At 47.8% G+C, this 22,030-nt stretch overlaps 1 protein-coding gene across 2 annotated transcripts in view; it reads right to left on the bottom strand.

Annotated features, from left to right (window-relative positions):
- The window catches only part of PPP2R3A (protein phosphatase 2 regulatory subunit B''alpha), a 59,356-nt gene that overhangs the window by 5,451 nt on the left and 31,875 nt on the right, over positions 1-22,030 (bottom strand). For both annotated transcript variants that reach the window (XM_019542853.1, XM_019542854.1), the window contains exons 4-11: positions 19,925-20,027; positions 17,915-17,989; positions 14,104-14,190; positions 12,338-12,494; positions 7,428-7,476; positions 6,750-6,839; positions 5,300-5,475; positions 789-907 (exon numbers count right to left, since the gene is read on the bottom strand). In XM_019542853.1, coding sequence (XP_019398398.1) covers positions 789-907; positions 5,300-5,475; positions 6,750-6,839; positions 7,428-7,476; positions 12,338-12,494; positions 14,104-14,190; positions 17,915-17,989; positions 19,925-20,027 — 856 coding nt within the window. The remainder of the gene's footprint in view (positions 1-788; positions 908-5,299; positions 5,476-6,749; positions 6,840-7,427; positions 7,477-12,337; positions 12,495-14,103; positions 14,191-17,914; positions 17,990-19,924; positions 20,028-22,030) is intronic.

Raw genomic sequence — 22,030 nt, 5'->3', positions numbered from 1 at the left:
CACACCTAGCCGACCCTGTGTTGCTTATACAGGGCAGGCTTCTGCTGCAAGGGCTTCCTGCACCTGTATGGTTTACACAAGGTGCACAGTCCCTGGCAGGTTCTGCCCACAACTTTCAGAGACATCACTGAGCAGGGGGAACTAAAAGGCCTTTGCCGTCTATTGCAGGCACACCACCCTGTCATAAGTAGGAGTGGATGGCTGAGTAGAGCTGTCCCCTTGGAGGGCAGTCGCATCAGCAGCTGACGGATATAGGAAATGGGACAGCAGACATAACTGAGCCCTCTGACTCTTCAGCTGCTCCTCTCCCACCTGAGCCCCAACTGCTAGATGCAGGCTCCAGAGCACATCTGGACATGAGGTCTGTCTCCCAGCCAGCAGCAGGGCAGACCTATGCCAACACCTAACCTAAACTGGGCCTAGGACACCTTCTATACCCCACTAGCAGGAGGTGTCTACTAGCAGAGACAATAAAAGCTGCATTAGAGAAAACCAGCACATCTTTCTACAAGACCTTAATGTGTTAGTTCCCAGTTTCCTCCTCAGCTGGACACAAGACAGGTGGCTTTCTGCACTGGTCTTGTAAGCCAGCCCCAGCCTGTGACCAGGCCTTTGAACAATGTGGGTTTTGTTCATTCCCACCATATAAGCTGTTCCCTACTGCACAGGCTACAGTGTTTGGGTCAGTTTAGTTTTACCATCTGCTGCATTTACCCTGTTTTTCTCTATGTAACAGGCTAAGAACAGATTGAGACCAGGACATATTTAGAAACACAGATGCTTGATACCTTCTGCACGGCAAAGGGATCCCGCTGTTCATTGTCCAGGTATTTCTCTAGGTTGAAGAAGGTGTTGTAGAACACGTGAGCCATTCGGCATCTTTTAAGGTCTCGCAGAGTTACTCTGCCTGCAGAAACAACATACAGAATTTTAAGAGTGCAGTCTTAACTGGTGAGAGACTGGGCCATTCACCACACTTGTCGTAACACATCTAGTACACATACGGACATTTTCTGCTATCAGTGTCCTTTTTAAAAAACAGAAACGCTCAACTGAGCCTTCTCTCACCAGTATCCCCTCTCAGACCTCCAAGGAAGCTTCAGTTAAATCTAAAGCAACAGACCTGCCTAGGAAGTTGAAAGAAATCTCCTACCATAGTGCCCTGTTTGCTGTCAAGTGAAGAGGAGTAAACTTAGCAGGAACATCAAGAGACAGACCCTGTACTTGGGAAGCAAATGATTCCAGCTAAAAACACAGGGGTGACTTCTGCACCCCCATCGTGAGGCCCTAGCTGCTTGATGTAAATTAAATCATTCTCACAATGCCAACTCCTGTGGAAGAGAGCATCCATCCTGCCTTTGACATCCCTGGTTCCCCCTTTCTAATTGACTGTTGTTGCCTATTTTAGGTGGATGTTGGAAATGCTCAAAATCTCTGTCCAGGCGATGTTAAAAAGGAAAGCAGTGATGCAGTCCCAACAGGGTTTTCTCATCTGCTCAGCCCTAGACTCTGCAGTGGCAGAGACAGCTGCGCAGAGATCACAGGTGAAGCACACCATGCTTTGAGTTGGGGATGGCAAGAAAAGGAAGATGCTGAGGGGGGAAGTCTTGTTCTAATTTTTTTAATCTTGAGTGTGGCAGCCCACCAATCCCATCTCTGGAAGAAAATGCCAGAGCTTGTCACAGCTTTCCCAGGCGACCAGAACAAACCAAGTGAACAACCAGCCTCATTGCAAAGGCTCAACAGGAGTGAAACACACTCTAAGGCAGCCTGAGATTCTTCACATGCTTCTTCTGGAGCTGTTTCTGCTGTGACTTCTAATCGGAGGCTTCACTTAACTTATAGGTTTGGAGCTCTTACCAGAAATTAAGGCCGAGGTTAAGGCCCCAGCTCTGAAATTAAAATGTTTATAAAGACCAGATGTGCTGCAACAATTCCACAGCGGGAGGGGGGGCACTGGAGTTCCTTGCAGAGGCAACAGTTCATTGGGCATTAAAAGCAACTTCTGCCTCAACTCCTGCACAGCATTATGAAGGTGGGTTTAAGCACCACAGTGAAGCTTAAGGAGATGTACAACAAAGTGACCGCTCCAAACACCTCTCCAGAAAGGCAGCAGCTCTACTGGAATGGTGCATTCTTCACAAAGTGCCCCAGTGGCCCTGGAAGTGAAGGAGTGAGCAGATGTGTGGCATGCTCACAAGAGGTCACTGAAAACACCAGCACTAAAGGGAGATGCCTGGGAAGTGTTGCCACCCGAACAGTGATTGCTTCATAAGCAAAAAGAATGTGAAAGGCTGTATAGGTTTCCTCCAGACTGAGAGTCAGCACTAACTTCATGCTTTCTGCTCTGTCCACTCATATCAAAGGGCATAAAAAAGATAAAGCAGGACAAGACAAAAATTGTTTAAAATAATACACGTGTAGACCAAACAGAAATGGTCTCCAGACCTTCATTTCTCAGGAGAGATCTACACTGTTCTCTGTCACTCCATACCTCACCCAGCAGGCAATGAGTCTAATGGATTTGGAATGATTTTGTTCAAATGGGGCTCAAAGTAAATGCTAGGAAAGAATCCACTTGGAATTTAAAAAGGACAAGAGTTATAGTTTGGGCAGAAACCAGCAACACAACCCTTAAAGTGGCTGTCATCCAAGCCACACCAGCGTGTTTGTGGTGGCTGTATCAGCCTTCCTTTGCTTGTCCACAGCAAGTCAGTTTTACCTATAAAAGGATCCCACCTTCATGGGATCTCAGTGTAGTACTCATGCAACAATGAAGCATCCATTCTAGCCAACAATTCACTTATCAATTAAAGCAAGCATCTTTGCTGAAATCACATCTGCAAGAAGTGCAAATGAGTTACAGGCACCTATGGTAAAGCCAGGGTTTATAATTTTCTATGAAGACAGAGTAGCATTATGGGGTCAGCCCAGATTCCCCCCCTGTTGGTCTGGATTTTCATTTTAATCGGTCAATAACTGATAACTGTGGTGTGATCCCCAACACAGCCTCTCGCTTTGTTAGCCCCCTTCACCCAAACCACATCTTCACCATTCCTCCCACCCATACCCATATCTCAGTGGGCGTTAGGTGCCTGTGTACATGTGAGCAACTAGGTTAAAGTGCTTTTGTGTAAATCATATGCTGAGGGAACACTGAGCAGAAGCTACTAACATTCACAGAGCCACATGGGAAGGTGTTTTGCAGTGAAATTCTGGTTTCAGGCAGGAAGTGTTTTGAGCCTATATAGGGTCTTACATTTCCCCTGCTCACCTCTCAGCTAACAAAATTGAATCTCCTTGGATTGTACCCATCAGGCAACCTGCCATTCAATTGGATGAGGGGCATCTTTCATCACTTTGAAATCATTAAATGGAGATTAGCAATCTCTTTCTGAAAGATATTTTCTGGCTAAGCTAGGATACATGATCCCATTGCAGTAATCACTGGCTGCAATTCTCTGGCCTGTGTTATGCAGGATATCAGAGTCCAGTGGTGCTTTTCAACCAGGCTATGGCAGCACCTTGGGGTGCTTGAGATCCTCTCAAAGACACTGGGTGTCATGCGTGGTGTTCAGATGTCTCAGGAGGGAAAAAAAGGTTTATCATCTTTACCCAAATGCAAGATGACTCTGGATGTAAGACAGACCACTCCTAACCCAATATTTATATTCTACACATGGAAAATTTATAAAAGTATTATCATTTTCCATGTATGGAATCTAGTTATTGGGTGATCATCTTAAATTCTGCCCCCCCCCCACACAACTGTAGGATGTGGGGGGGGAGATGTGATGAGGGGGGCAGATGGTAGGGGGCAGGCAGTATGGAGGTGGCAGATAGGCAATGAGAGAGACACAGCCTGCCCCTGCTGCCTGTCCCCTCACCCACTCCCCATTGTGCCTGCCTGCCATGCAGCTTGAGGCTGCCCCAATTCCCTATTTCCCTGTTCCTGGTACAGGGCCAGGCTGAAACAGCAGTGCCGACACCACTGCTGCTATGAGGCCAGGGACAGAGCCTGCCAGTGTGGAGAAAAGGTAAGTGCAGCAGAGAAGTCGGGGTGGGGGGGTCATGGACTGGGGGCTGCAGGGGAGGAGTGGCAGGGTGTGCAGGGGTGGTGGGGGAAGCAGCTCCAGCTTCAACCCTGGGTTGGGGTTGGAGCTGCGGCAGCTCTCCCCCTGCCACATCTCATGCTCAATTGTAAGGTGAGGGTTTTTTTTTACTCCCCACGTTAAATTGGGGGGTGGTGGGAAATACCTCATTTTGTAATAAAGTAAATAGGGTTGCTAAGTGTGAGTGTCCGGTCCACCCTGAGGCTCACACACACAGATTCAGTATCTCCAGAGCTTACACTGCACAGTAAGCTCCCAAGACCTGATGGGAATCAGCAGCCCGTCTGTGGCATGGAGTATGAGGAAGGGAGGAACCGCTCTGCCTCCAGAGCTTCCTGGTCCATCCTTGCTGGGGGCATCCTGGGCCTGTGGCTTCTGAGGCTGCAGTGGCAACAGCACTAGTGCAGTTCCCTGACTAGGAGGGTAAACGCGGCCAAACGGGGGCACACCGCAGGCAGAGTTCAGAGTTGTGCTTTGCAAGAGCCTTCTGCATGGGTGAGGACAGGGCCTGAGGAGTCTTCCATCCTCACAGGCAAGGGTGGTCTGGGGCTGTAGTTGTGGCTCTATATCTGCCATCTGACCTGCTCACTGCAGGGCTGGGCCTTCAGGTTGCTGGCTCCTCCCGGTGTCCAGCCTACCTTCCAGACAGCTCCAGCTTCAGGTCTTGCTTATCTGTTTTGGGTCTTGGTCAACATTTGCTTTATCCTTCTAGTTCCAGAAGAATTAAGTATTTTGTCAAATTCTGCCAAATTCTCTCAGTAGCACCACAAAGCCTTTCTCATGGGTCAGACATTTTTTTCTCCCTCTCTTCAGGAGTTTTCCTAGTAGGTATTTGCCTTGATCTGTGACCAAAAACATGGCCTGGCCTAGCTCCAATCAGTCTTGTTGGCTTGAAGCCAAGTACCAGAATTAGCAAATACTGTTTCTCATAAGAGTACTACCCCCAAGGGGCCTGGCTGTTTCTGCCTGTGCCCAGGTGTGCTAGCACCCTTCTGTGCCCACAGGCAACCTGTAGCACTGACAGGGGGAGGGAAAGGCAACCAACCAGTTTCTGAGAGGGAAGAAAACAAGGGAGGGCGCAGCCAGGTGTACCTGGCTTTGGCGAAAGGCTGGAACAAATGAGGGGCTCCAAATGAAAACTGCCAGTAGAAGAAGAGGGAGAAGTTTTGTCCAAAAGCAGGTCTTACCGTCCCTCTCTGGCTTCACCAGGTCAAGCATTTGGCAAAGTAAGTCATGGAACGGCAATGGCTCAATGCCCATCGCTTCCATCCTCTCGCACTGCTCCTCATAAAAATGCTCCAGTTCGTACATGGAGAGCACGCCATCCCCATCCAGGTCCATGCAACGGAACCAGTACTCGATACTATGGAAGAGAAGGAGACCGTGTTGGCAGCACTGCAGAAACCAGCAGCATCATCTCATTTAGCAGAGACTGCAGTGATGCATACATCCTCTACCCACAAGTAACATCCTCCCCCAGTGCTGACAGCTACAACGGTAGAGTGCAAGCCAGAAATGAAAATACCCTTGAAAGACATCCCCTGACCCTATTCCACAATCAGCATACGACAGTGAGAGCTAAGGAAGGGGCAGCAAACATCTTTCAGGGGCTGGGACAGAACTAACAACCCACTGTTCAGAATATCTTTCCCACGCTACCTGCACAAGGGTCCCAGTGCTGCTGCCCTGAGCACTGCTGTAAGTAGCTGGTTTATTGGTTTGGCCTCTCTGCTCCCCACCCCACATCGTTTCTACAAGCACAGGACTAGTATTTATGAACAGGAGAGGTATCTGGAGGGCAATGAGATTCCCTAGGGAGGTGAGCAGGAGAAGCTGAGAGGGCCAGGTGAGGCAGGTAGGTGGCACACATCATGTTACGTGGTGTCCAGGCACAATATAGAAGGAAGATGCTTTCTGCTGCCAGCTGTTGCCTGCTGAGGTGTGGCCCAGAGCTAGGCCTTCTTCCCCTACAATTTGGAGGCTACAGGACAGCTGAACACCCCAGGACCCGTAGACCTTCCCTGGGGAAATGGCACCGTGCCTCCTGGTCCGGGTGGGGAAAGGGCCCTGTTGAAGGTGAAACAGGAGGCACCGGCTGTTAGGAGAACCAGAGCTACTTAGGCACAAACTTCATTTGGAAGATGAAGCCCATGGTGGTGCTGGAGTTTGAGGACAGCCACAGCTGCCGTGGTTGTGGCAAGTTTGGGGGACACAGGAGGCCAAGATGGCCCAGGTGACCACCGCAATGGGGTCCCTGCCTCCCTGCCCAGGCATAAACACTACTGTGGGTAGGACCAGGGTCTAATTAGATGATGGGAGGGGAGCAAAGGATTTGTCTTGCTCTCATCTCTGTGACCTGAACAAAGCCTAAGAGGGACGCCACTAGCCTGGACCAGGCCAGATTGGGATGTGGCAGGGAATTACAGGTGACCCCAGGATAAGCCAAGTCATGGAGGTAATTTAATTTTGGAAGCAAAGTCTGTTTTTACCCAATTTTCCATCAGCAAAATTTGGTCATTTGACCCACAGGCATAGAAAGTCTCTTCCCTCCCCAGAACTGGCACCCGGACTGTTCCCAGTCCTCAACCACACTTGTATCTCTATACCCCACTGCTAGGATAACAGAACCAACCAGACCTTGTGGGGCTCCTTTTGTCCTCCTCAGAAATCAGGAGCCACACGAAGTCTGCATAGCTCATCCGCCCCTCCTTCTGGACTTCATTTCCTCTGAAAGACAGAGAATGCAAGGCAGACCCCTAAGGAATCCCAAGAATACATGTGGCCAAAGGCACATTTAAAAATACACCCCAAAAGCCTGCACTGGAGAGGTGTGGGGATTGGCAATGACCAGGGACACAGTCATTCTCATTCTGTGAGGCCATCACCTCCCCTCAGAGGCACCATTGGCAGCAGGGGCCTTTGCTCTGCTCTAAGCATGCTCTCAAGCAGCATTGGGGTTTTTACAAGGGGCATTTGTAACAACCATCTCCCCCTGACAGCTGCCTCTCCAGTGTGGTCCATTACCACCGTATGCAAATCACGCGTTCCCCTCACCACCAGGTCCAGCCTGCTAGAGAGAGGAGAAATGCACTCCTCTGACTGGGTGTTTCTGTATTGCTTTTTAAAGTCATCCAACCTCTGTCCCCTTTGAGCAAGCCCCCACTGACACCCCTGCCATGATGGAAATGCTGCTGGCCTGTCTTCTCGGAGGGGATTTATGAGAATATCTTGTGCATCTGATCTGTGGTGACAGGAACCCTCTTCTGGGTTTTGCGTCCTTCTTTTTCACTTCCTTGCCAGCATGTAATTCCTTACCTCACCACGGCTCCACTGAATATCCTCTCAATAATCCTGTTTGACAAAGCTGAAAATGAAGAAAGCATGAAGAAAATGAAGCAGCGGTCACAGGAGAACCCCCACTAGAGTCTTGGCTCATAAGAGCTGTGTGTGCTCAGACTGTGTAAAGCTGTTATTCCACAACAAATGGTACAGCAACAAGCCCTGTCTGTTCTAGCCAGTATATTATTATTCCCTGATTTTTGACAGCCCTTGGGAAAAGTATCTTTTAAAGAACAGAAGGGGCTGGTTTCCTGCTCTCTCTTCCTGCACACATCCCTTCAACACAGGCTTATGTCATGCAGCATCTCCAGATTATCCAAATCCTTGGATATGTGCCATGCTACTTCTGTTGCTCCAGGGGGACTCGACTCTTCACATATGTAGTGACTGATGGTTGTAAAGCTGTTTTAGTGTGTGCATCACAACAGAAATCAGCTGGACAGTGCAGTTCAGGACCAGGCCAAGAGCCGCTGCCTCTCCCCATGTTCATGCCAAGGGGCTGCGGGGACCAGCCACATTACTGAGATTATATTTACTAAACTTATTATGGATCACTTTCTAGTGCACAGCAAAGCATTCTCATCAGCAACAGGCACCAACCTGCAGCCATGACAGCAAGTCTTCAGTCAGTACAGCCTGCCTGGTAAGACAGCACCCTCTGCAATGTTTATTCATGCAGGTTGACAGCCTCAGGCTGGACAACACAGGAGAATGAGGCAGTATGCAGCCAAGTCAAGTGCAAGGGCTACTCCCAGCTCATGCTGTGACACGGCTGTGCCTGCAGGCGGCAAACTGAAACATCAACTACTTGAAGCCTCAGCACTGAATCCAGAGTCTAGGAACTACCTGATGAGAGCTGTTGCACCATCCTGGAGCATCACTCCTCTGCATCCCAGGCACCCCTCTAAGGTAACTGCATGCCCTCTACACCATTGCTCCTTATCCCTCACATAGACAAAAGTGCCCCCCTAGCCCATTGCATCACCTCTTGGGTTTCCCAGCATGCCCCTCCAGACAGTAAAGTCACACTTGCCTCACTTGTAATCTTCCTTGTTACCACAGACCAGGCAAATTGGTTTCTCTCCCCACCAGTCTGATTCTTTGGGCCCTCCATGAGGGTGTCTGAGGCGGGGGCTATCCTTGTGTAACCTGCTAGGTGTGGTACCTACAGCCCCTCCTGACCTTCCCCAGGGTCTGGTCTCCTACCTCCGCTCTCCCATCCCAACAGTCATGTTCTGGACAAGGAGAAAAAAAAAGGAGGGCTCTGTACTCAGGGCTGTGGCAGGCTGGCAGCAGCCCCGACCTGTCGTTTGAGGAACTGAATCAGGAGTCTGACTTGACCTTGCCTGTTCGGAGCGTGTGCCTGTGTGAATCACCCTCGCAGGAGTTGCTGTTCCATACAACACGTCTGTGAGTGTGATCTTGTCAGGCTCTGCAGGGGTCTGACATTTCCTTCTCTGAGTTTGGGTTTCAGGGATCCCAGCCTGTGAGAGTCCCGAGGCCTTTTCCTTCCTGTCCTTAACACCGCTCCAATTCTCTCTCTGCCAGAACACTATTTTCAGAGATATTACCCCTTAACTGTCCCTTCCTCCTGTGCTGCACAGCCTGAGAGAGCATGTCTGGGAGCTTGTTTTGCATCTGCTGACTAGGATTGTGCCTCATGTAGTTGCTGAAACCTCCAAATTAATCTAGCTTAATTCTTTAAAATTTTTGTATAATAAATGTGTATGTTCAGGAATTCCTCACTGAACCATTTGGGGCTCCCCTGTGACTGAGGCTATGGTCCTGCTGACCCTATCATAACTGCAGCTCTCCCTTTGGGAAGAACTGCACTCTCTGTAAGGAGATAGCGCCACAAAGTTTCTTTGCTTGGCACACAGGCCTTTAGAAAGAACAGACCTGTAATGCTCAGCCAAGGCTATGGGGCACCCTGGAGTACCTGGAGATCGTTTCACCGGTGCCATGGGGTACCACACAGTGTTAGCACTGCTAGGTGTGTAGACATGATTCACAAGATAAATCCAGAGATTTCAAATAAGAATCCACAGTATTAAAAATATTCTGACCTGCTGTGGTCTTTCTCAATTTTCAGGAGAAAAATTTCTGTTATTTTTTCACAGTCAAAAACTGAGCGAAAACTAAGAGCTGACATTTTTTGAGATGCCTTGAGCTTAAAAAGGTTGAGAACCACTGGAACAGACAACCAGTTTCTAAGACTTAGAGCTGGGGCCCTGACTACCATCAGCCTTTGGCTAATGACATATATTAATCTGAGAAGGTTTCAGGCAGGAAGGAGTTTACCAGCGGAGCCTCTCACAGATCTGTCTTAACACTGGTCTTGTATAGTTTCATTAACGACCCTGACACAAACAGCAAGAGTGTCCTGATGATACAACGTTGGGAGGCACTGTCGATACAAAAGAGGACTGGGATATCAGACAGATAAAACTGGATGACCTTGGGGACCTAAGTAACAGATATGGCATGACATTCAATAACGCTGAATGCGACTTAGTGCCCTCGGAGACTAATTGTAAACACTTCTGTTCTAAGTTGGGAATGTATCCATCAGAAATGACTGAGAAGCAGAAGGACCTCACTCTACTAGCCAACCACAGGATGACTGAGCCCCAGCATGAGGCATAACAGGTAAATACAATTCTGGAAAGTGCCATGAGAGGTATTTCCAGCAAAGCTAGGAAAGCCTGAGAGCCAGTGCACAGGACACTGCTGAGACCACATCTGGGACAGCGTGTACAGTTCTGGGTCCCTGAGCGCAAGAAAGATTAACTCAAACTGGAACAGGTGCAGAAAAGGGCAATTTGGCTGATCATAAGATTGGAGCAGCTATCACATGGAAGGAGATCAGAAGAGCTTGTTTTGTTTAGCAGAGCAAAGCAGAGGCCGAGATGGGGTGTGACAGCTGTTTATAAATACAGTTGGGGAAGAGGGAAACAAACACCGGGGGGGGGAGAAATGCTATTTAAGCTCAAGGACAGAGTTGGCACAAGGCTACATGGGCCTGAAGTGGCCATGAATAAATTCAGGCTGGAAATTAGGTTTCTAACCAGTGAGATTCTGCAACAGCCTCCCCCAAGGAACAGTGGGGGCAAAAAACCCAAGTGCTTTTAATATGGAGCTTGATAAATTTATGAAGAACTCCCTGTACATGACAATAAGGGACTGGATTTGATGATCCTGGAGATCCTCTCTGGTCCCATGAAACCTAACTAGCGATCATAGGAGCCAAGTCTCCATGTCTGCCAGGGCATGTTGGCTCTGACACCAAGGGCTGGAGACCTCAAACCCTGGAAAAACCTCTGCATCATAGCCCTGTCCACCTTTCCAGGTGGATACAGGGGCAGACAGCTGCCAGTGTTTCCTAAGCCACCTCTTTAGCAGGACTGCCTTTTATGATGTCAAGTGGAAGACCAATTTGGCCCATGAGCTGCCAAGCTGGGTGCGAGGACTTGTTTTTATCCTTGCCCACATGAAAAATTCATCAGTTGCTGGCTCTGCCAATGCTGGCGGGAAGATTATTATAGATATTCCTACCAATGGAGCCTGGTTTGTGTCCTGAACCATCATGATGTTCAAGTTCTTGATCTTGTCCCAGCAAAGGCTGGCTCTGCAAGTGAAGCTGGTCCCAGCCTGGCAGGTGACAGGCCTGGGCTTGCCTAGTGGTGGTTCCTGCTGCCAGAAGGAGCTGAGCTGGCTTGCCGTTGTCTTTGCCCAGGTCCTTGAGAGAAGCCCTGCTCCTCCTCATGGATGGTGGCCGCACAGTCCTAGAAGCTTGTTCTGTAGTAGCTGTGGCTTTGGATCTAAATCTGGCAGCCGCAGACACTGATACAAGGTATGAGCTGCAGCTAGTGAAGCTGAGGTCAGGGCACTGGACACAGTGGAGAGGGCTTCCTCCTGTCCAGCCACTCCACAGGGTGCCCTGGGCTAGAGGCAGAGGGAGCAGACACAGTCCTTGTCCAGAGCGACCAGCAGAGCAGCAGCAAGAACTTCTGGGGACTTGCAAGACCAGTGCAGCTGCATCACGTGCACTTGGCATGTACGGTCACACCACTGCAGGTCAGATGCAGCAGGCTGAAATGACCCTGGGAGTTACCCTGGTGCAGGTGTCACAGACCCTGGAATGCCTTTGTGTGATGTAGCAAGCAGCTTTCTGTGTGGATGAGAAATATTTTACAAGTGTTCCTGGTATCCAAAGTAGAACGCGAAGTGCCAGAGTCCCCCAGGGCACATCATGCTTGAACAGAGGCTGGAAGCAGCACTTGAAATGGCAAACCCCGGGAGGAAGCAGAGATGACTCAGTCACTGTTGAACCACTGCTGCCTGTCTGGGGTCACTTGTCGCCTGCCTCTCCTGCCCCAGGGGTGCAGTGGGGCAGAAGTCACACACCCAGCTGAGGGTTTGCTATGCACAGGCCTCTTAAGCCCTGTGTGCCCTGGACCAAGAGCACAGGCCACACTCTTGCCTGTTCCCTTTACAGGACAGAGGGCTGCACAGTCCCAGATATTTGGAAACAGTAACAATGAGGACAGGACAAACATGGCCATGGTAGGGATTCCTGGATGGGGCACAAGGCACTGAACAGCCTCCCCAGTTCCAGCCAAAGGAGAGGGAGCCTTGTCTGCCGCTTCCCAAAGTAGTCTCTCAAGCCAACCAGCACCCAGGATAGCACTCAAATGGCACACTGGGGAACTAGGATAGAGGCACTGGGTGCAGGGCAGAAGTTAGCCATGACCCCACAGCCATTCTAAATACAACTCCCAGTGGAGCATGGATTCATTCCTGGCTTAGAAAATTTAGTTTTCTGTGACCACCTTCTTCATCTTCCAAAGTCAGCACATGCGCACCAGCCCTGCAGCCCAGCTTACCTTGATCATTGTATCTAGACAGATCCTTCTGGTTGATGTAGAGGTCGTGGTCAGTGTCCAGTTCCCAGAATTTGCAGTAGATGACATAGAAATGCTCATAGGAGAAATAATCTGTGATCTGATTTATGTCATCCTCCTCTTCCAAGAGGGCAAGAGTCTACAATGGCACAAGGGGAGCAGAAAGGTCATTCTAAGCTATGCTGGGGGTGCTTCAGTGATCCATTGAGCACCCACAGCTCAAGGAATTAAGCACTGTGAGAGGCAGCCCCTCACCCTTACTGCCAGGTACTGCTCAGACTCTACTCCCTCCCTTGCTGGGCCACATGGCAGCATTGGCGCTGCTGATTGGCCAGACAGGGGACAGAGTTCCACATGCTCTGTGCCCAGGAAGGAATGCAGCTCAAGCTGGAGATGGAGCCAGGCTGCACAGGGCTAAGGGTGGGGAAAGGGACCTGGGGGGGAGGGGGGCAGCTGCAGAGGGCAAGTGGCTACTGGGGGCCTGATTTTAACCCTGACATTCCCCCCCAACAAGGCCCCAGAGAGCCCAATCCCCAGCACAGCTCAGGCTCTAAAGCCTGGACCCATGGGCCTGAGTCAGAGATGCAGCATTTGAGTCTGCTCACTTTGTATTCAAATCTAAGATGAGGGGTATTCCCCGCCAAAGCTGATCGGGGTAAAAACCTCGTCTTAGGTTTGAGTAAATATAGTACATGTAGGCTACAGCTATAATTCAGAGCTATTCCCTTTAGTCCAGGAAAGCCAACTGAGATGAATCACACAATGAACTCTCAGGTTCTGCCAACCACTGGACTTCTCCTAGGATGAATGGCTGCTAAGCTCAAGTCTCAGACCTGTGTGTACAGCCTTCTCCCCAAAGCCTGGTCTCCTGACACCTCCAGCCTCTTCCTGCACCCTCCCTATCACACAGTCCCAAAAACTGTTCATTGCTTTCTGCCCACAAAGGTGTTGTTCATATTGCCCCTTCACCTGAGCCATGCTGCTGTGTGGCACTGGATGCACAGAACACACAGCTGCCAAGCTGCAATTTACAACCCATGGGCCCAGCCCCGCCATCTAGAGCCGGTAAAAGGCAGAGTGGGGTAGGGTGAAGAAGGGAGCAAATGTGGGGACAGAGGAAGGGAAAGGAATGTGAACAAAAAGCAAACAGGGAGGAGTGAGCTAGAGCAGAAGGGGACAGCATCAGAACAAGCCATGCTCATAACGTTTAAACTGGTACTTGGGCAACTAGTCACTGCACATGCACATGAACACACTCACTGTTCAGACTGTTGATTTGCTGATGAACCAATGCATGAAAATGGAGCAGAGTAAGTTTAAAGTGAGGGGAGGGGAAGCACTGATGCACTGAAGTCTGTAGGAAGCACACATTGTGTGTGTGTAAGTGGAACAAAGTGGAGAAGGCAGGCTCATGATTGTAGGCTGCCAGAGTTAAGTGAGATCTTCTGGCTTCTTAGGTGGTGGTAGTGACATATGCCCTTCACCAACCTTAACTAGTTTTCAACCTTAGCTGAGCCAAACACAGAAAGAGCCAGGCTCATCCATTTCATAAAGGAGCAAGCTTCCTGGTCCTGTCTTTTTGCACAAGACAATGTTCATAAGGCTGAATTACAAGGATCCTACACTTTGCAAAGCTTTCACTACTGTCAGCAGATTTTCTCCAGAACTGGAGCCTCAGGACAAGTGACAGGAAAAAACATATTTTAAAAGCTATGTTCATGTCAGACAATCACAAGGCCACTACATACTTGCAAAAAGTTGCTTTTCCTCATCTCTGTTAGGGTGATCTTCCCAGACCAGGATCGATTGACTGTATAGAATATTCTCTGTATAACCTAAAAAAGTTAAGAAACATATAAACTTGAAGACATCCACAGCTCAGAGTACACCACTTTGCAAACCCAAAATGAAATCGTTTGGTCGGCGCCATGATGAAAAAGGCCTCTGCAAAAAATGTTTTGCCATCTTTGTTTCTACCCTTCCTAGTTCTCTTTCCACAGCTGGAAACCAGCATTCCCTTTGCAATCAATGTTGAAAGTTTCCAGTTTGCAAATACTCATTTTCTCTTGGTTTTAATTTCCCACTTTTTGCATGCTAGTCTCACCAGTAAATGACAAGGCACTCATGGTTCCTAAGAAGCACTTCGGGGCCTTCTGTACACCTGCCACTCTCACTGATCTCAAACCAAGTGGCAACTGCTCAGTACTTCAGGAAAGCAGCCCTTGGAAAAACAAGATACTTCTGCAAAGCAGGTAGGCCCACATGAGCGAAAATGACTGCTCTGGACACACAGTAGATGGTACGTGAATGCTACCTGGGTTGCTTGGTGGCTTTGCTGGGAGCAGCACAGAGAAATTTTCTGGCTGGACTTGCCATGGGCTATGGTTGATGTGTGTGTGTCATTCATCCCCATCACTAGAATGTCTTCTAGTAGATCAGAGGATGAAGGACAAACTGGAAAATAGATACACTTGTAAGTGAGCATAAAATAAGAGGAAGGTGACTGGAGGAGCATGGTGCTGAGTTCATATAAGTACCTACACAACCCCTCCTACTTTCACTCTTGGTAGCTGGAAAGAGTAGCCTGACTAAAATATTACCACAATGAGGAGCAAGACTACCATGATGAGGTCAATGAGACGCAAAGCCATACTTCACAACAGTAGAGATCAAAGCAGGGAAACTCAGGCAGGATCCCCTGGGAAGCCAGTCTGAGGGGAGAGGAGTCTAGGACAGCTGGATGTACTTCAAAGAAGCCTTACTGAGAGTGCAGGAACAAACCATCCTGATGTGCAAGAAGACTACCAAGTATGGCAGAAGAGCAGATTAGCTTAGCAAGGAACTCTTCAGTAAACTAAATCACAAAAAGGGAGCTTATAAGAAGTGGAAACCTGGACAAATAACTCTCCAAAGTCCCCCAGTCTCTGTCTCTTCCCCCTCAAGCTTCAATCAGTCTCTGCCCCTTCCCCTATCAGATGCTGCTCGGGCTGTTCCATCCAGGAGCATGGCATGGCATGGCATGGAAACTCAACCCTTGCCTGGCCATTAGGGCTGCGTGAACCGGCTGTTTCGTTTTGGTTTCGGATGCAGCTGTTCTGGAGGACAGTGATTCATTTTGGTGTTTCGGATCACTGTTCTGTTTTGATTCAGCCGAATCTGTTTCAGAGTTTCGATGCTGTTTTGGTACTGATTTGGAGATTCGGATCAGCTGGGGAGAGGCAAGTTCTCCCACGGCTCCTCTGGCTGTGCCTGCCTCTGCCCCAGTGTGGGGAGCCATGGAAGAAGCCCCCATGGCTGCCCCACCTGGCCCTGGCCCCAGCCCCAGCCCCAGCCTTTCAGCACTTAAAAGGAGGGCTGCAGGGCTGTGCCAGACTATTCCCAGCCGGTGCTTTTGAAACATTCCAAAACATCCAAAACACTTCTGAAATGTTTCGGATGGTTTCATCTCATTTTGTTTTGGAGATGTTTTGGAGCCTTCCATTTAGTGTTTTGGGCACCAAAATGAGCTGGAACACCTCCAAAATGAAACAGCTGCTGAAATTTTGTGCAGCTCTCTTAGCCATGCAGCATGTTGATGCTGTTGATTGTGCAGACAGAGGAAGGCGTTTCCATATGCTCTGTGCCTGGGAGAGACCCCAGCCTGAGCCAGAGCCAAGCTGTGCCTGACAGCAGGGGTGAGGGAAGGGAGTGCAAGCAGGGCAGAGGCTGCAGAGGGGAAGTGGAGGGTGGAGGCAGGTGGCTGCTGTGAGTTTGACTCTGGTCCAGACCCAGGGTACAGGGCCAGTCAGAGCCACAGCAGCTCCCTGTTCCCCCTCCATTTTTTATGCAAATGTAAGAGGAGGGGCTTTCTCCTGCATGCTGATTGAGTGAGGAGAGGGGGGTCATTTTATAGTCAAGTAAATATGGTACCCCAGTCCAGTGAGATGCTGCCATATCAGGAAATGTAGATATCGAAAAAGGTCAGTTTGCCAAAGCAGAATACAGTTAGGGGTAAAACTGACAGGAGGAAAATTTTACAAAATAAATGGAAAGAATTGTTTAGTATTTTTTCCTAGCCAGGAAATGAGTTCCCTCTACTGTTTACATTAATTTTTAGACCATTGGTAAAGTTCCAGAAGACAGGAGAAAGCTAGTGTTGTGCTAGAAATTAAACAGGGATAAATGGGAGACTCTGGCACTTAGATGCTCCTTAGCAAAACAATTTAGGAAAAGTAATGAAACAGCTGTTACAAGAGTCAATCAGTGAAAATCTATGATGGGAACACAGTGCCACTCTGCATGGTTGCATGGTTTGAAGAAAAACAAGTCTTCTCAGACAAACCTTGTACCATTCTTTGATGAGATTATGAGTGCGGTTGATAAGGGTGGGTACTGACATAATATACTTTGAATTCTTAAGGTATCTGACTTAGTATTGTACAATATTCTGATTAAAAAATAATATTGTACAAACATTATACAAATTATATTAAATGATCCAGGAATGGGCTAATGAAGGGAATGGGGGAGTTCTAATGCTGTTAACTCCCCCATAAGCAAGGAGAATTGTTCGTTTAGTTTCACTACCAAACTCAGAGTATGATTCTTATTAGCATAAGATCACTGCCCTTTATTCTCCATACCAGTAAATGGGCTTCCTTTAAGAAATTCACTGAAGAAAAAAGAAAGCCACAGCTGTCAGATTTGCTCAGCACTTATGTAAAAAATGCCTTCTCCAAAATTCTATCAAAATTTTAAATTGTGCTGTCAGGCACAGGGAATCTGACTTGCAGTGGGGAGTAGAAGAAATTGTTACACATCTCTGAACAAGCGCATAAGTTTGAGACAGAAAGGAAACCCGCTGCTGAAAAGTCAGACCATTTTCCCAAACAATGAATGTCCTCACAGTGCAAGGGTCTGCTCTGTGATACAAAAGTATCAGAGGAGAGAGATTATACTCTGAATTCCTAAAGAGAGAAAAACAGCTTTCTTGTAGGATTTTCATGGTCATTCACATTGTCAGCAGTGGATCCTAGACCTAGCTCTTGAACTAGGAGAGGAAAGATGGCCTTGCTGCTAAAGATCGGTTCAACACCTAACTCTGAGACAGACTCCCTGTGTGGATTGGAGCAATTGTAGTATCTCTGAACAACTGGACTCTTTGTAAACATCAGCCCTTCTGCATCTCAGTAGCACATTTGATTATGGAAAATCCAGCAGCTGCTAGAAGATTACATACTGACCTATGAATTGCACTTTCTTTGGCTAGGAATCCTGAAGACTTTGATCATGAGAGGTGCCACAAAACCCATTCTCAACATGAATGCCAAAATGGCTTAATATATTCTAAAGCCCAGCAGGGAGTGTTATGATCAGTTAGTCTGACTTCCTCTATACACAAGCCACAGAATTTATCCCTGGGGCTGGTAAATTAGAATAACTCAGAAGTATTAACTGTATCAAAATATACACACTTTCTCAGAGTAACTCAAGCATGGCTCCTGTGAGTGGTGACAGGGGGTGTAATGGGAAGGGCCTGCAAGGTCAGTATTTTGCAGAAACTCATAGGAACCAGCCTACCGTAGTAATATAGCGAGAATGAAATTCTGGAGCATCCTTCAAAAAGGTCAGGCCAGGATGTGTTTCCACCACGTCCTGAAAGACAAAACCAGATAAAACTGAAACAAGGTTACTGGGTTCATAAAGTAACACATATTCTTCCAAAAGTGAGTACTGCAGCATTTTAAAAAAAGAATCACATCTTTTTATTCTTAAAGTGAACCTTGTAGAAACATAGCACAGTTTCTGGACAATACGCACCTGTTGGGCCATTCTGATTTACTTGAAGACAGAAAAACAAAGGAAGAGTGTTAGTGAGTGAGTGAAAAATTATTTTTACTGAACAAAACAAAAATGTTAGTTGACCAAACAGCTATTTCCCCCCCCATTCTTGTTTGAAATCTTCATAGAGATTACCATTTATCATGCCCAAAGAGAAAAGTGTTCTTCTGAAAGACTATAAAAACAGTTCTTTACGTCTTCCTAGAAAAATACCCAACAACCAGAGGAGAGTCGCTCTTTATTCTCTTTCACAACAATCAAAGTTGGTGAAAACTTTAGAATGCATGCAAAGCCAATGCTTTTCCAATATTTACTTGAACTATCTTGGAGGTTTCTTTCTCTCACCACAGTTATTTGCATGTGTGCCAATACTGCTTCAATGATTAACACTCAGCCAGAGCTTTGTGACTATGACAGGCTCTCAACTGTGGAGGACTTACTCATACTGTGAACAGAAGAAACCCCTACCATCAGCGCTGCAACAGTACTACAAGCCTGCCTGACTTCTCCAATGACAGAGGGAAGTGTTTACAGCTCTGCTTCATCTGCAAGATGACACTACAGGTGAACATGTACGCTGCGTCTGGGAGGTCCGGAAGTATGCTTGTAGCCCATGGCTGTTTGACAGGCATCCAAGGTTATATTAAAAAGATTACGGTTGCATTTGATTGCGCTGGTAGCTATGAAATAGTGTCAGTCAGGAAAGACACCATGTCTAGCAAGGAGAAGTTGAAAAATGCTACCAAAGACATGAGGCAAACCATTTCATCAAGGTGCCAGTTCAGTTATTACGGAAAACCCCGGGCATTTTTACACATACTCGGGGCAGGGGGAGGGAGGCAGAGGGGCACTTTAATTAAGAGTGGCATCAAGAGCCTAATTAAAGTATCCACAGGATCTCATGTATCAGCACTTCAAAACAGTTAAAGCACCCCGCCACTATTTTGGAGTGTGCGAACACTGATACATGAGACACGGAGGCTGGCTGCAGTGCGCTACTTAGCACGTTCTAGCAGACTCGATTAATCGAGTATGATCTGATGCACTGTAATTACAGTGCATTGGAGTAGCCTCCCTGCATGTGTACCGGCATCCCATGAGTTCAGAGATTCAATCTTGCTTCAATCAGGCATGTCCAAAGTTATCATGTTCTGCATGGCACAATATCAGAAATATGGTGACACTAAAAGGAAATTTAAATGGAGCTGGAGGGACTGAGTTTTGGTGAGAAGATTGCAAAACCTAACTTCTTCTAGAACTTGACTAAGCACTAGCTAATGAAGAATCTGAGAGTCAGCCACGAATATCTGATGGAACCAGACATGAGGGACAGAAAAGGATTTAGTTGTTGGTGTTAGTGATAAAGACAAGGATATTTTCAGTTATAAGAGAAACTTTTTGGTAGCACAACTTAAAAACTGTAATGGGCTTGGTGCTGTACACAGTGCATGATTAGAATAGTAATCTTCAAAGACAGTATTTGGTAGTCTTGAAAAAGTGCCTTATACTTGAACACTTCAAGAAATTAGGCGGATTCAACTTAGCTACCCATCAGTGACAAATGGAGGCCATGGACCAAAGTTATGCTTTGCCTAAATGGGCACAAGTCTCAATGCAGACCATCCAATTCCCTAAATACACATGCAAAGACATGATAAGGAAGAAGTTATAAAACACATGTATAAGCAGCAGCACCTCTTTCCCCCTGTCCCCTCCCCTCCCACACACTGTTCAGCAAGTTGCATTTACCTGAAGTAGTGGGATGAAATCCTCTTGCTCTAGGTTGTCGCAATCAGGTTTTGCGAGAAGGTATATGAATTTGGCTGCATCATCATGACAGTTCTGTAATACTCTACAAAAGAGAAACATATTTATTTCCATGTGATTCCTGCCAATTCACAGTTTGGAAGGACACAGCAATCGGACACCGTGGTTTAACTACAACGCTCCTCATTTCAGAAATCAGATTTCAGCCAGGAGTTGTGTAAAAGTGCCACAATGCAAGCAGTGCAGTCTGGATATAGGAACAGTGTCACCCAGTCTCTTCAACACCTTGAAACGATGCCCAAGCATTTCCGGCACACCAGAGCTTCATTCATGGTTAATATTACCATAGAAAATGGGGATGGTCTTTCGCAACTGTACGAATGGTGTCAATTAGCATGCCATGAAATGTCTTTCCCATAAAGGAAGAGGGATATTTCATGCTTGAGAGTCTGAAGGCATTGCAAAAGTGACCTGCCTGCTAAGGAAAGGAGAGTGAAGGCCCTTTTTAATAATCTTAACAGCTTGAACAAAAGGAGAACAATAACAAAATGTCAATATGGGGGTAAGAAAAAGTCATGACAACACCATGGAGAACCTGGGTTTCAGCTCCTGGCATATACCCTAACCACTAAGCTATTGGGCTACAAGGTAAGAGAGGCTTCCTTCTCTTCCATATTTTGTGCCTTACACAGCATTGCATGCCTTCTGGAGGGCTGGAGGGGTGAGTAGGATCTAAAACCCAAAGAAATGGCCCCAGATGCCACTCATATTAGTCACTCTAGTTGGATTTCATTTTACAATCCTTTATCCTCTTGGTACCAGGAAGCAGGTTTTCCAAACCTGGAACTATTCTTGCAGCTCTCATCCAAACCCTTTCCTAGTTTTCAACATTCTTCTTGAGGTGCAGACACCAGAACTGGGAGCACAGTCACACTTGCACCATGTATCACCACTCTTAAGTCTGCCCTCCCCTGCTTCTACATCCAAGTCACATGCTTAGGGCCAGCGTTGAAAGCAGCTGCTCAGTATCTAAGCCAGCAGTGAAGGCATCACTGACCTTTTCAAACCTCTGGCCCTATACTGCCTATCCCCCTTGGTACTTAAGAGTCCAGGCATTTAAGTTGCTGCCATTTATCATTTTCACGGAAGCCAGGATGCTAGTACTACCCCTGACCTCATGTCTCAAAGCCATAACTCAGGCTGAAGCCCTAGAACTGCCCCCAAAGTGAGCTTTTTTGAACTAGGAGGGAAATCAGCTCTGAGCACATAAAGGCTTCCCTCTGCCCCCAAGCAGGAGGTCCTAAGCCACTGATAGGTGGAGGGGCAAAACAGCGCTCACACAAAGCTCGTCCAGTGGCACAAGGACACAGGAGGAGCAGGTAAGACTAACGATGCATCCGCATGTGCAATTAGTGCTCCTCAGTAAACTCTGGCACAGTTCGCACTGGAGTCGGCTGCTCCTGGGCACAGGGTCTTCACATGCACCATGACCACAACAGTTTGAGCCAGGGTGGAGCAGCCCTGAGCTGGCAGCAGGCTTAGGGGGCCAGCTCCAGGCGGTGGCATCAGGCAGCAGAGGAGCTGGCTAGGGCATGAGAGTGCCTAAAATGCAGAGCCGTGTAGCTGGCCTCTGAGTCCTTTCCGGCCCGGGCCAGCTCTGCCCTGACTCAAACTGCTGCAGTCCCAGTCACTGTCCAGATGTGCTCTCTGTGCAGTAAATGACTACAGGAAGCTTTGGTGGCATCAGAGGCCAAAAGGTCCCCAAGTTGCAGGTTGCTTAAGACACTGTTCTGCTCAGGTGAGTGGCACCTAAATCCCTTTAAAAAAACTCTCAATTGCTGTCATCCCCTCAGAGCCCATATTCATTTAGTTAGCTACCATATCCCAGAACACCTTTTCTGAGTCTCTGCTTTCAAAAACAGGCTCCTCTATCCTGGTGGCATGACTCATCTTCTTGATTCCCTGATGTATGGCCTTCCATTTAGCTTTAATAAAACATCCTTGGACCCATACTGTTCAACATCTTCATTAATGATGTGGACATTGGAGTCAGGAGTGGACTGGCCAAGTTCGCCGATGACACCAAAC

The sequence above is a fragment of the Crocodylus porosus genome, unplaced genomic scaffold (assembly GCF_001723895.1).
Source record: "Crocodylus porosus isolate Cpor-Errol unplaced genomic scaffold, CroPor_comp1, whole genome shotgun sequence".
Taxonomy (NCBI): Eukaryota; Metazoa; Chordata; order Crocodylia; family Crocodylidae; genus Crocodylus; species Crocodylus porosus.
The sequence above is the reverse complement of the archived record's forward strand: the minus strand, read 5'-3'. Positions and strand labels throughout refer to the sequence as shown.